At 38.7% G+C, this 13,501-nt stretch overlaps 2 protein-coding genes across 2 annotated transcripts; both read right to left on the bottom strand.

The window, feature by feature from the left end:
* Positions 1–285: 285 nt before the first annotated feature.
* On the bottom strand, positions 286–4,553 carry LOC113669485 (uncharacterized). Its single transcript, XM_027185522.2, has 5 exons — positions 4,339–4,553; positions 3,086–3,382; positions 2,367–2,833; positions 1,260–1,892; positions 286–867 (listed from the first exon to the last, which is right to left on the bottom strand). Exons 2-5 carry the CDS (start codon positions 3,346–3,348, stop codon positions 530–532), a joined length of 1,701 nt encoding a protein of 566 aa, XP_027041323.2. The 5' UTR covers positions 3,349–3,382; positions 4,339–4,553; the 3' UTR covers positions 286–529.
* Positions 4,554–5,357: 804 nt separating this feature from the next.
* On the bottom strand, positions 5,358–13,490 carry LOC113669488 (uncharacterized). The gene is made up of 20 exons (XM_089188152.1): positions 13,325–13,490; positions 13,089–13,224; positions 12,104–12,614; positions 11,523–11,611; positions 11,351–11,417; positions 11,143–11,242; positions 10,688–10,812; positions 10,533–10,591; positions 10,235–10,304; positions 9,927–10,011; positions 9,367–9,442; positions 9,205–9,273; positions 8,831–8,950; positions 7,828–7,952; positions 7,147–7,300; positions 6,944–7,017; positions 6,244–6,314; positions 5,953–5,986; positions 5,775–5,849; positions 5,358–5,600 (listed from the first exon to the last, which is right to left on the bottom strand). Exons 1-20 carry the CDS (start codon positions 13,463–13,465, stop codon positions 5,559–5,561), a joined length of 2,223 nt encoding a protein of 740 aa, XP_089044278.1. The 5' UTR covers positions 13,466–13,490; the 3' UTR covers positions 5,358–5,558.
* Positions 13,491–13,501: the final 11 nt, after the last annotated feature.

Here is a 13,501-nt window from a genome sequence, read left to right as displayed (position 1 = left end):
GAGTACCAATATTAGGTAAATCCGTGGACAATTTACACCTTACAAGTCATTGCGTTCTCGACTTTCAATTACCAAAATGATAGATGTTGACTAAAAAATTCCTTCCGAACAAAAATGAAATAACTCCAATGCAACTGATAAGGAAAAGGCCTTTTGGCAGTTGCTTCCCACTGAGCGTTCTACGATTTCATTTTCAGTCGATGGACCGAATGGCTGTACAAGTGAAAAAAAAAAAAAAAAAAAAAAAAAGCCGAGGTCCCCACGTTAAGCAAGAGACAAAAAGAATTCTGAACTGCAAATATTTTATTGTATATTCTACTTTTCTTATTTTTCGTCCTCTTCTACTCTTGTCACAATGACAAATTCCATTGCAGCCACTAATGTTCCATTATTACTCGAAAACGAAATACCTTAACAACCACACCTTGTATTCCGACCTTGGAACTTTTTTATATGCCTGACTAAGGAAAGGCTCAACGAGCAGAAAGAGCGTTACAGCTAGTCAACTGAAAACAAACCAGCTGCATTGTTATGATGAGTCATCTCCCCCATACATTGGCGAGTTCTTTGCATTTAACATTTTCTGTACAAATTCAGCTTCTTGACACTCCATGACCAGAGTGTCGCTCGGAGTAACGAAGAACTCTTTGGCTGCCTTAACCTTGTGAAGTCCTCGACCACGCCTCGCATATCTAGAGTGAATGGGACACGTCTGCAGGATGTATATCGCCATGGATACCAGGAGGGGGCTTAGCCAACAACCACCTTCAATTGGTTGACCGTTCGCGACCACGTGATCTCCATTGACTTTCACCACGTCATTTGTAACTGCACCCAAAGAAAGAGAACTTTGCACTGACAACATTCCTGAAAAAAAAGGTTGAAAAATGTTACATTTGGTGTTGTCATACATGTAGGTTACCATAATTGGTAATAACTGTCTATAGGTGGAAGGTATATGGCTAATTTTCTCCAAAATCTGGACTTTAGGGAATTTCCCTTAACTTCCAAATAGTTCAACTGAAACTGATTCCTAAAAAATATTTTGGAGGAACAATCATTTGCATGAGCCATAGATGATGTAGTTTGTACTCAAAGTAGTTTTATCGTGATTGAAAACAGCATTTTCATATGTTCTCGACACTTCCTATATTTAGGTTAAAAAATTTCATTGCCATCCGAAATATTACATTTTTCGGATTCAGTTTGAGTTGGGGAAGAATTTGTAGTTAGCCATCTAGAGAGACTTTTATTCTGACCTTGTTCGCTCACAAAAACCATGGAATTGAGGCTGGACGAGCTGAACCTGAGCCCAAGGTTGTCAACTTCCATAGCCATGACTGAACAAACATCACGTGACCAATCACTCGTTTTCCCAGCAATTGGAACTACTGGTACAGATTTGAGAACGATGTTTTGCGACTCACACTCAGCTAAAAACGTCTCCCATTCTACAACAGCGTTCTTTTGCGTTAGAATTGTTATTTCTTTATCTTGGGCAAGAAGTGCTTTAACAATGCATACAACGGCCGACAACTGTCTCCCAGAAACTTGCTTTGCCTCTTCCTGAGGAGGCAGTGTCACTATGGCAACATATGATGCGTGAGAAAGCGCCAAAGCTGATTTCAAAAGCTTGTCATTCCGTTCTTGAAAACCATTACTGGACACGTTGGGTTTGATTGATGTGAATTCATTCTCTTTGTTTACAATTTCATCCATGGCTTGTTGGGAGACTAAAGACGCAAACTGAGGCGACTCTGACAGAAAAATCACCTCTGGCGACAGACTGGCCAGCTCTGAAGGATGTTGTTGGAGATACTCTGTCACTAAACAGTCTGTGATGAATAATGAACCAGGGCATTTCATTGACAAACTGACAGCAACGCGAGGCTCTAGAAAAAGAGGAGAGAAAATATTGATGATCAGTAACCTTCCAGTGGGTTCAATTGACGAACGCTCTATTAGCCAGTTACCGCCGGTAACGCTTGTCGCATTAATACTGGACTCATGTCATACCTCACGTTGTTTACTCAATCGCGCGCGCTGCCATATTTTACTTGCGTATTTACACTCCTTCAGTGACAAGGCACCTCTCTATGGGTGGCATTCTCAAAATTAATGACTTGACATAAAGCGAATCCCAGCAGTACACAAAACGCACGTCACATGTGAACAATCTCAATCACATTTCCAGGGTCTCACTTGCTCCAGGCAGCGGGAAGAGGGGCAGACCCCTGGGATCGAGGTTGCTTTAATCCCATACATTCTTACTCTCAGACTTTTTGCATTTTCTCCCGTTCGTCATAAAGTCTTCATATTTTCCTTACTCCACAAAAACAACATCAACATAAATTCTAAACACTCACTAGCTGAGGCCATAACTTCACTCCCAGATATTCCACAGCCCCAAAACACAAGAACGTCATCTTCATCATATACTGGCTTATTTCCGATAGGAGGATTGTGAAACTCCTCTATTCCGATTAATGCGGGAGCCCCTATGTGAATGGGAGCCCCGTGGGCAAAATCTAACGGTACGCAGACTTCCGCCACTTTCGGAACAAACTTCCGTGGGATTGCCCGCATAGTGACGATCATATTCCCTGAGAAAGGCCCCTGGGGGATGAGCGGTATTCCAGTGAGGTATATCGGCGGGTCTTGTTTTTGGATCATATGACGAAGTGGAACTTTGGCGGTGACAAGGAAATGATCAAATGAATAACTGCAACCAAAGTAGAATGTAACCATATCGTCCCACGGAATTTCCAACAGATTTTCCTTAATTCCAGTATCAACTCCATTTTCACTCACTGCATAAAGGAGAAGATCTGTCCTGAAGTAATGCACATAAAAACACAATCACCACCTGAAATATAGCTTGAACACCTTAAGATTTTGATGGAGCTTTGAGGGCCTTGAAAATTTGTTCGTACTCTTCGGCTGAAAAGCAGCATTATGTACCCCAGGGGATAGAGACGCCAGAGGTGACACCCACGTTGTAAAGCTACGTTTCGAGTACTAGCTGACTGGAACTTCCCGAGGACTTGAATCAGTTATACCAAGGCAGTAGAGTTACTATGCTTACCTTACATCCGAGTTTGACGCCAAAGGTGGGGCTGAGACCTCACCCGGTTTACTGCGGTATAGCAAGGGGAATGGAGAGCTGTTACTGAGACACAGCCTTTCAAAGTCATCCGCTATATCAGATGGCACACAGGCGATGTTAGCCTGAAGATAACCTGCACAAAACTGGCTACAAGTAATAGGCGTTTCAGATAAGTTTCCCTTTCGAAATTGTTCGCGTGCCTTCCTGGGCTTTAACTGTAGTGTGTCACGTGATAGAGACATGGCTGTCGACGAGAAGCGGGGCCCTAAGTACAGTCTGAAAAACGGAAAATCAATGGCACTAAGATTATTGCTGTTGTTCAAGTGATATTTCCTGTACGTTCTGCATCTTTAATGTTGTAAAGGGGAATCCAGGATAAATAATGAAAATCCTGGGTCCAATGCAAAGTGAAAAATTTCCCAGGGGATAAAGCAGATGACAACTGAAGAGAAGGCGCAGGCGTTTAAAATTCAGCTGATCATTATAATCAAATATGCTTAATTGCGAATTTGTTATGATTTGCTTTATCCGAAAAATTCTTCAAAAGTACAGTAGAGACCACAAAGGTTGTTCCGAGAGAATTGGCTTTGCATGGGCGTTTATCACGATAACTTTCAAAACAGAATCAAATTTGACGTCTAGCATCTCAAAGCAGCGAATACTTCGCTTTCATGACGCGCCTGTGTTACTTAACGTTTTGTTCGTAGTCTTCTAAACCAAAGTAAGAATACGTTCATAGATGGCAAGATCTCGATCGGAATTGATCCGCGATCAATAAGAGAACGTGATCTGTGAATATTACTTCTCTAGATCTCGCTGCGGCTGTAGTGAAAGCAGTTGGATGTATGTAGCTTGGTAAACTGTTAAGATTGTCGACTGATGGTTTGAGCTTCAATTTTGTAACGTCACATTGTAGAATCAAATTTTTACAGCTGTCTACTAGAGAGATTACCGAATGGAAAGGTTTATTTCCCTTTCGATTTTACCTTTGAAAACGTCAAATAAACTCGCTTCACAAAACAAGCTCCCGAGCGCACCTTGGCAACTGTTGATTATACCTAGTTTAGCGGTGGAACAAGCTATTTATTTAAATCACCAAGAGATCTCTCTTCAACATCAACTAGAGCTGAACCCACAACACTGTGCCACGCAGGGTTTGACACTAATTTAACGCGTGGGGTTAGTATCAGCCATACACACCCAAAAACGAAAGTAAGACATTTTAAACTTACTTTGTGGCCAAAATCTATCGTGCTGGTTCCCTTAAGTCGTCAATTTGTGGCTTGGTTCAGGATAGGGCGACGTTATGCATGACTGATGTCAACTGTATTCCCAACTGATAATAGTTTGCAGTGCGTGACTGGACATCTTATACCTTCTGATTCACTGTTTGCATAACACAATTGAGCTTTCATTGCACGTCACTACAGTTTATCTACCGCTAATTGAGGAATAAGACTGGACCCGAGAGAGCGATGGGAACTTCGTCTCCCACGATATGCTTTATCTTGCCGTTCTGCTTTAAGTAGGGTTAAGTCCTGTTTGAAGCTTGCTATTTTTGGTGGTTACTACGGGATCCGAGGTGGCTCAGCCACTTTCATTTTGATTTTCATTCGAGTTGTAACTTTGTAGTTTAGGACTAAGCGGTTTAACGGTTTGGCTGTGATCGTTATCCATGACATACGATTTTTGCGCTAATGGCAGAAGAAAACCTCAGTTTTTGAAGGCACAATGCTCCAATAAAATAGATCCAGGAAATAACTAAATATGTTTGTCTTTGGCCTGAAAGACCCAGACCAGCAAATATGTCATTGGCAACGTTAACCCTTTACAGCCTAACATCGGAATGCATATTCCCCATACTGTTCTCCATACATTTCCTTAAGTGCTGATGAGGAGAATTTGTTTAACAATCAAGAGCTCCTTAAGTTAATGATCATTTTCTCCATTCTTGTGATCTAAATGTTTGATTCAGGGAAATAACGTAAGGAGAAATTGGATTCTGATCACCCTCAGTAGGGATCAAAGGGTTAAGGTTGCCTTCAATCTATTTATAAGCCAAACATATGTCCAGTGTTTCCCTGACGGACCACTTTCTTTCCTTGAAAGTTTATACTTAGAGGCCAACGAAAAAGGAAGAAAAGGAACACAAACGATAGATTATCGTCTCGTGACAATAGACGCACAGTCCGCCTACGAATTAAGGTCGCGTTTTCCTCACGTCAAACGTCAAACCCAAACTATGCTCCTATAGTTTTAATTCATATCACACATGTTGATAGATTTATTTCATCTAAAACAAGAATTTTACATAACCGCGCTTCGAAATATCATGAGAAAAATGGCATTGAACTGCTGGGAATCTCCGACACACTTTTCGTCACCAGTTTCAGGGGAGACTTTTGCTCCGAAACACGATTTGCATTCTTGATACTTAGCTAAGTACGAGAAGTCATCGAGAGGTTGAATACTCCACGAGATAGACAGGAATGGCCTGGGGATGTAGTAAGTAAAACAAGAATGAAAAAAGAATAAATAAGTAAACAAACTGTGCGCAAATGTCAAATGGCTTATACTCAGCAAACCAAGCGACAAGAAAACAAGCTAATTGATAAGAAATTAAAGTCACTTTTCCCGAGTGAATTTTTGTCAAGCAAAGACACTTTACCTGTAAAGGATCGAACACAATATACTCCTGCTGCGGGGGGCCTGGAAAGACGGGTGAGGGTGTACGACCACCAGTCTATTGAGATAAAATAATGACGTATTAGAGCCAAGTTCTAAAAAGTATTTCTCCTGAAGAACCTAAAAATAACAATTGTAATTTAAGTAACACAACAACTCACCAAAATAGAATCAAATCCTGGAGGAGGTAACGTTCTAAACATAAAAAACACGAGATTAACCCCTTTACATCCTAACTCCAGCGTGCATATTCTTCATACTACTCTATCTACATTTCCTAAAGTGCTGACACGGAGAATTCTTTTATCAATTTCGAGCTCTTTTTTTGTCAGAGTAGTATGAATATATTAGCATTCTACTTAGTAAGACAACCAAATAGTCAATGTCTTATAAACCATTAACCTGTTCAAAATTGAGTCGCGTTTTCCGAGCAATTAAGTTGATTTATTTACCTTCCACGATCATGAACCACCACAGATTCAGTCAAACCAAGTCCAACATTACACAATAGCAGCTTTCCAGGCTGAAAATTTTAAAATATATATTATTCGTACATGAGGTTGCTGTCCAAAACAAGTTACATGCGTTAAACTAACTTTCGTGTCTTGTTTTCACCAAATGTAGTTTCCAACAAATGTTTCAATTATCGTAATGTTTGCACATTCTCCACCGTTCACCAAAGGTAGCTACGCGCGCATTGGTGTTCCCAGTAACAGCGTAGGCTGCGAGAGGCAATCATTTTTTGCGCAAAAGGTCCTATCAAAGGACCTGTCGGGCGCGCACCTACAATGAGAAGAAAAAACGCTCGCTAGAAAAGCCTACCGGTAGGTTTTACCGGTTTAAGAAGACGTGTTTTCCTGTTTGGCTACACGGTCGAGGAAGCCTACGCATCTGTTGCCTACTAATCTGCGGAATATCAGTTTAGTGGTAGTATGAAATAGTTCAGTGTATTTCTGAAAACGCGGGCGGCAAAGTCATGATTGGTTTTAGTGTTGCATCTGACTAGTTGTGAGAGTAGTGCGAGTTTTCTGGACCAATCACAGAGCGAAGTAGAGAAGAAAGCAAAGTATTCCCGGATAACCTTCAACGCTCAATTGAAAATTGTTCTAAAAGGGAATTTTATTCGGAAATACGCGATGAAAAATTCCTTACCGATGAAAAGGCTGCTGCTTGACTGGCTTGCATCGAAAAATAAAGACCTTTGCCGTACGGACCACGAGTGAAATCTAAAAAGTTAAATATGGACAAATCTGATTCAACTTAAAACAAAACACTAGGATGTGTCAATAAGCAAATTAAGTAATAACTTAGGGCGGGTAAAATACACAAAAGATATACTATAGACCACATCATACCTTCTTTACTGAAACCTTGTTTCGTTATTCTTTCAATTTGTTTATCGTCTGTGCCGCCACAGTAGTACAACTGTGTGCACACCACAGGGTCACCAAGTCTTTGAGTTCTTGCGTCAAAACCTGTTTCCATGAAAGCAATGTGGCAAGACTCTACCTACAGAAGTTGAGCGAGAATGATAGCATAGTACATAGCTTAAGCACGCTATAAAGTCCCAGCCTTATAGTAGCTATGGAGTGCTTGTGTATGTATAATTAAACAAAGTACTGCCTGTAAGGTAATTTGTTCGGGATCAATATCAGTATCTGGGCAACTGCCCACCTACCCCTCCCCTAACTCAACAACAGTCAATTGATAACAAGATAGGGTTAATGTTGGGTTAGGGGCGGGGTAGGTGAGCAGTTGCCCAGATACTGATATCGATCCTTTCTTCGTAACTATGCAAAAACACAGCGACAGGGAAATGCACAGAGGGAACTGCCCTCCTAGGAATAATCGACAAATCCCCGATTAAAACCAACAGAAAGACTATAAACATCTACTTCCGTCACTAGCTCTAATGGCATTGAGAAGCCTATGCAAGCCTACAAACAGAAAGTCTCAAATGCATGTTCTCGGTTGTTGAAAAGTGTCTTTATCGCATATAACAGTTTGTATCGATTGTTGATGAACTTTCAAGTCACCTTTTTGACGCTGTTTATTGTAACATCTTTATAGTTCTTAGTGGCCATTAAGCTACGTTTTATCTGCTGAACAAGCTGTTTTTCACTGCGACTTGTGATGAACGAAGAAACCAACTCCTCATCCTCTGAAAAATTTGAAAGAGTCATTATCAGTAAAAATTACCTTATCCTCATCTTAACCCTTTCATTCCCAATATCTCATCAGTGATTCCCCTTACTGACTTCCATACAGTTCTTATGATATTAGTTCCGAGAATTTGGTATTGGATCAACTGATGATCCCGTAATTGATATTTTTCTTTATTCCCATCACTTGTCCGTTTGATATTGTATTGATATTGTAAGGAGAAATTCTGTTTTGGTCACATGGGAGTTACAGGGTTAAACCAAACCTTTCTGAGGCACTTGTTTGAATGGCTATCTAAAGACTAAAAGGCGATTTGCAGTAGTAAGTGCACTGAAACAGAATAATGGTCTATCTATGTCTGTATTCAGAATTCTCGCGAGCTGCCTCTAAACTTAAAAATTGTAAGTTATAAGTATTAGGCTGGTTTTGAAAACTCCCTAAGAGTACCATCCTTTCCTTTCGTGCTTCTACCAAAAGTTGCGTTAGTTATGTTCGGTCAGAAAGTGCAGGTTACTTTATTGCTTTTCCAGCATTTTTCCTCCCAAAACGCTTCTTTAATCATCCTGTATGTCAGTAACTTTTGATTGAAAGAAATAAGACTATTGTCCTAGGTTCGTCGTCAAGTCAAGTGCGTAAGCAACTTTTTCCTAAACAAGGGTCGATGAGTGGAGAATACAAAAGGACGTTTTTCCAGGGGGGAGGGGTCAAATGCACGTTAGGTCAATGCCGCGAGTGAGGTTTTCAATAAATAGCTAAAATGATTGAGCAGTTTAATCACTGACAGGCTTCTTTGAATGTTCATTGATGTAAAGTACTTCTGTAGGAAAGCAAGAATATTTTATGGACATGAATGCTTTGAAAAGGAAGTCAAACAACCTTGAGGCACATCTCGAAAGTCTCCATGGGAAATGGCCTCCAGGTCCCAGTCTAAGTCCTTATCGGTCACGTGTTTTTTGCTGAGCATTTGAGCAAGTGCTTCATATAAATCGTCATCATCTATAAGAAGGAACAAAGGATGTTCAAATTCATAGACAATATCTCAGTGAAAAAGCTAAAGGAAAAGAGACTAATGCCTAATGAGAACATGAACACTGAAAGAGAATAAAGAAATGCAGAATGAATTATTACAGCTCTTTACACTTAAAGACCTTCAAGACTAATCAAAAGGCAGCTGACGCTGCCTTTTGATTAGCTGTTTCCTTAATAGCTAGTAGTACATCAATAATTCTCAACAAAACTTTTTCTCTTACCACTGTCAGAGTCCTTGTTGGCTAGAATACCATCTTTGTCCTTCATCTTGTATGCAAGTAGCTCTTTCTCTGCACAAGAAACATAAGAAGTTTTGTGCTAAGTTGTCTAAAGTCCCTGCTTCTTCACACATCAGTAATCTGACTTCTATCCAAGAAACTCACCCAGTTTGTGTTTCTCTTTTTCCAGTCTTTCCTTAGCACTTGTTAGAGTTTTGATGGCCTCATCTTGTGTGTCAACCTTAAATTGCACATGTCACATTAGCTATTTTAACATGTATCTGATACATTTCAAATCTATCCTCATCATCTGTGATTTTACTTTTATGCACTAGTAATGCTATTGGCCATCCAGTACCACAGCAGCTATTATCTGCTGCCAGAGTCAATGTCTGTCTTGTTTTTGTGTTTGTTCCCTCACAATATAAAAAGCCTTTAACCCTTTCACTCCCAAGATCTCAATTTATAGTAATTCTCCTTGCTGTCTGCCATAGAATTCTTATGATGTTAATTGGGAGAATTAGGTATTGGATTGATCAATTAACAATGCCCTTATTGACATTTTTCTTTATTTTCATCACTTGTCTGCTTGATCTTGTATTGATATTGTAGGGAAATTTCCCATCTTGGTCACTCATGGGAGTTAAAGGGTTCATGTGAGATCAGAAGATAATGCAACCAGACTTTTTTCTGTCTTTAACAAAACAGAAACAAAACAAACTTACAACAGCTCTGAGAGTCTTTATTTCATGTTGCATCCTCACTACACAAGTTGTCTGAGCCTGGTAAGCCTCAAGACTTTTCTCTCTCCTGTAAATCAGTAAAATCCAAGAGTGTTAAGTTGCAAAAACCTGCAGCAATTGGCCAGGCATAGTGTATGGAAAAGATGTCATTTTTTTCTTTTTAAGCAAGCAGAGGCAAGCACAAGGGGAGCATGGGGGAATGAGGATCAAGCACATGGAAAGGATCATGAAGAGAAAAGAAGAAAAAGAGAAAGACTTAATCCTTTCATGAAAAATACTCAATACTTAACCATTTTCTTATGTCATCATCCATAGCTTTTAGGTCTCCTTCACCTCTAAAGGCCCCAGAGTAGTCTGAACCTGGTAAGAAAGTATGAACTTGTCACTTTCCCCTTTTTTCATTCTTAAGTAAAAGAGGTGCAATTAAGTCATGGGTGGTGAGTAGTCTCTGAAGAAAGAAATAATTTTTCCCTCCACTTCTACTCATGATAAGTGGCCATTTTATACTCTGGAAAAAGGAACACCTGATCACAGGGAAACAAAAACTTAATATATTTACTGGTATTATCATCAAAATGAACAACTTACCAGTGAATGGGGGAAGGTAACACATCAATGTGCTATTGATCCAGTTATCTGTCAAATCACTAGAAAAAATAACTAGATCAATGATGAATGGAAACAATTTTGAAGCAAATTAATCAAACTCATATAAGAATTAGGAAAGGAATCGTGTATCTTACGTAAATCTGCTACAAAGAACCACATCATCAGTGAAACCATTTTTCTTGAAGAAATCAACAGCATCATTGTCAGCATACACAGCAATACTGTCATAAGGACCAATGATGATAGGATCTTTTAAACTCTGGAAGTGTAATAAACAAGGAAAAAAATATGAAATATGTTGGAAAATATGTCACTCTCCAAGACTTTGCCCACGCAGAGGATCAGACCATGCACTCCTTATAGCATACTTCCAGTAGGACTGTCACAGTAACTATAACATTTGTAATTGCAGTCACTAAAATTGAGACTGCCACTCTTATGAACAACCACATCAAGAATTATATGGGCAACTGCTGTGCCACATGACAATTGTCAGATCAATCCTTCCACTTCCAGGAGGGACCAAACAGTGCAGAGAAATAAGGGATTAACCCACAATATCCTGGTATCAAAATTATAGAGAACTCACTTCAAGGAGAAACCTTCCAATTCCTGATTTGCGACACCTTTTCCTGATTCCAAGTAAGCTCAGTTGCATAACTTTCTCTGATGGCTTATGACGCGTTGTACTAACAAAAAACAAGCATGTTACAGGTCTTTAATAATTTCATTATTTTTAAACAAATTTTTCAACTTTTTGGAACTCAACTCAAACATGTTTGGATCAAACCCCTTACCTATATGAACGTTCAAAGGTGGCAGCTCCAATGATCAAAGATTCTATTCCTAGATTGGACTCTGAAACTAAATCAGAATTATTTTCATTACACCTATACAAATAAATGGTTTCATACTTAACAAGTATTATTTGCTATGTTACTTTCAAATACAAAAGAAAATGGTTATCACCATTGTTATTTTGCCTCTCTATTCTCCTTTTTTTAACTGCCTCAACAAAATCCTCAGCTCCTTTTGAGAAGTCTTCTTCTTCATCTTCACTGTCAAATAAAAAATTTACCTTTTAGCCTTTAAGATTGACTGAATTCTGATTTCTCCTCACAGTATCATCCTTTAATCAAATCCAAAGGTCATGAGAATATAGGAAATGATCAACAATATAAGAAGCTCCTGATCTTCAAACAGATTCTCCTTTTAAGTACAATAAGAAATGTACTAATTTTAGTACATAAATGATTAATGTAACATTAACTCTACTTTGCAACTCTCACAACTCAGAGAGGGACATTATCCAGTGCTTAGTGACATTCACATGGAGAAAATCCTCTGCTAAATGTGTGCCCAAAAATAAATATTCATTTTTCCTTAATCTAAAGTATGGGAGATAAAATGTACCTACATTTTTTCAGCTTTCTTTTCATTTTGATCCTTTACAGTAACACTGACTCAAACACAGATACCTTATTTTGAATTTTCACATTCCAGGATAAAAAAAGGCAACATCAGAAAATGTACAGTTTCACAATATCTACCTTTCAGCAGTTGCATCACTGTCATCTGTGTCACTAAACACACCATCAAACTTTCCTGGCTCAACATCCTTCTCCTTTTCTTTAGTTTCATTCTCATTCCTCTCCTCTGCTATATCATTCTTCTCTGTTTCATTACACTGATGCTTCTTTTGCTCCTTACTGTCACATTTATAAATGTTTTTCTCCATGGAGCGCTCATCACAAACAGCATTTAAATCTTCTGCACTTTCATCATCCTCTTGTGAACTTTCATCAGCGGAGTCAGTAGGTTCATTTTTTACATCTGGTGCATCATTCCAAGAGACTTGTTTACTCAGTTTCTTTATTTTTTTATCGTTATTTCCAGTTTCTTGTTTAACAGCAGGTAAGTTTTCTGATTCAATTTCTGCAGACTGTTCATCAAAAACATCTCTCCACAGTTCACTTCTGATAAATGGTTTCAAACTATCTTCAGTCAACTCTGGATCTTCATCACTTTCTTGAGTAACGCCTTTCATCTCAAGCAAGAGATCTAATTTTTGAACAACAAGAGAATCAAACTAAATTAATTTTAATGTACGAAACACAGTCATTGTGAGTCAGACCAGTGGTTTCCCTCAAAAAGAATAAAATTCCTTGTTTGTATTGCAAAGAATATCTGTAACAAAAAAACATTAAGGCCTGAAATAAAGAGAATTATGGCTTTAGTATAAGGATCTCAAAGGGATGACTTTATCTAGAGATTTTCAAATAATAATTCACAGTGGTTTGTTTCAAGATCAATAAATTCAGTTAAATAATATATTACAGGATTTTAAGGGACTTTCTACAAATAATTTTCCGTCAAGTCCTTACAAAAAAACCATCCGATATTACAGATCGTCCTCAATATCCCCTGAGTAATGCTGTTAATTTAACCAAACATCCCTAAAAAATTCCAAAAAAAAAATTACTAATCAGATGAAGTTTGCGGTAGAACAACAATATTTAATTTTGTATAAACAACCTTGAAAGTCTCTAAGTAAAACGATTGTTTTTGCCCATTTTCCGCAGACTGTTGGGTACAGAACTTCAGGTGTAATCTCAGGAAGGCAGGTATCATACAATGCTACAATCGCATGGAGCAGATCTTGATTAGAGACCTAAAAAAAAAGTAAGTGATATGTAAACATTGGCTGGAGTCCTTAGTAACGAGAACTAATTCATTTTCAAGAGAGAAATCACACAGTCAAACGCCCTTACTCCTTCGATTGCAGTAATGCTTGATTCTAGCAACCTATTGAACTCTATTAAATATGGCTGGACCCGAACTTTCCTTTCCGATTTTGCAGAATAGAAACGAAACCTGGAAGGCATCTTCCAACAAATCGAATTGACCGCCATCTTGATTTTTTACAAGTTATCCGCTGATTTAAATCA

This window comes from Pocillopora damicornis, chromosome 11, assembly GCF_964200805.1.
Source record: "Pocillopora damicornis chromosome 11, jaPocDami1.2, whole genome shotgun sequence".
NCBI classification, from domain to species: Eukaryota; Metazoa; Cnidaria; class Anthozoa; order Scleractinia; family Pocilloporidae; genus Pocillopora; species Pocillopora damicornis.
Note: the sequence above shows the minus strand (reverse complement) of the source record. Positions and strands in the feature narration are given on the sequence as shown.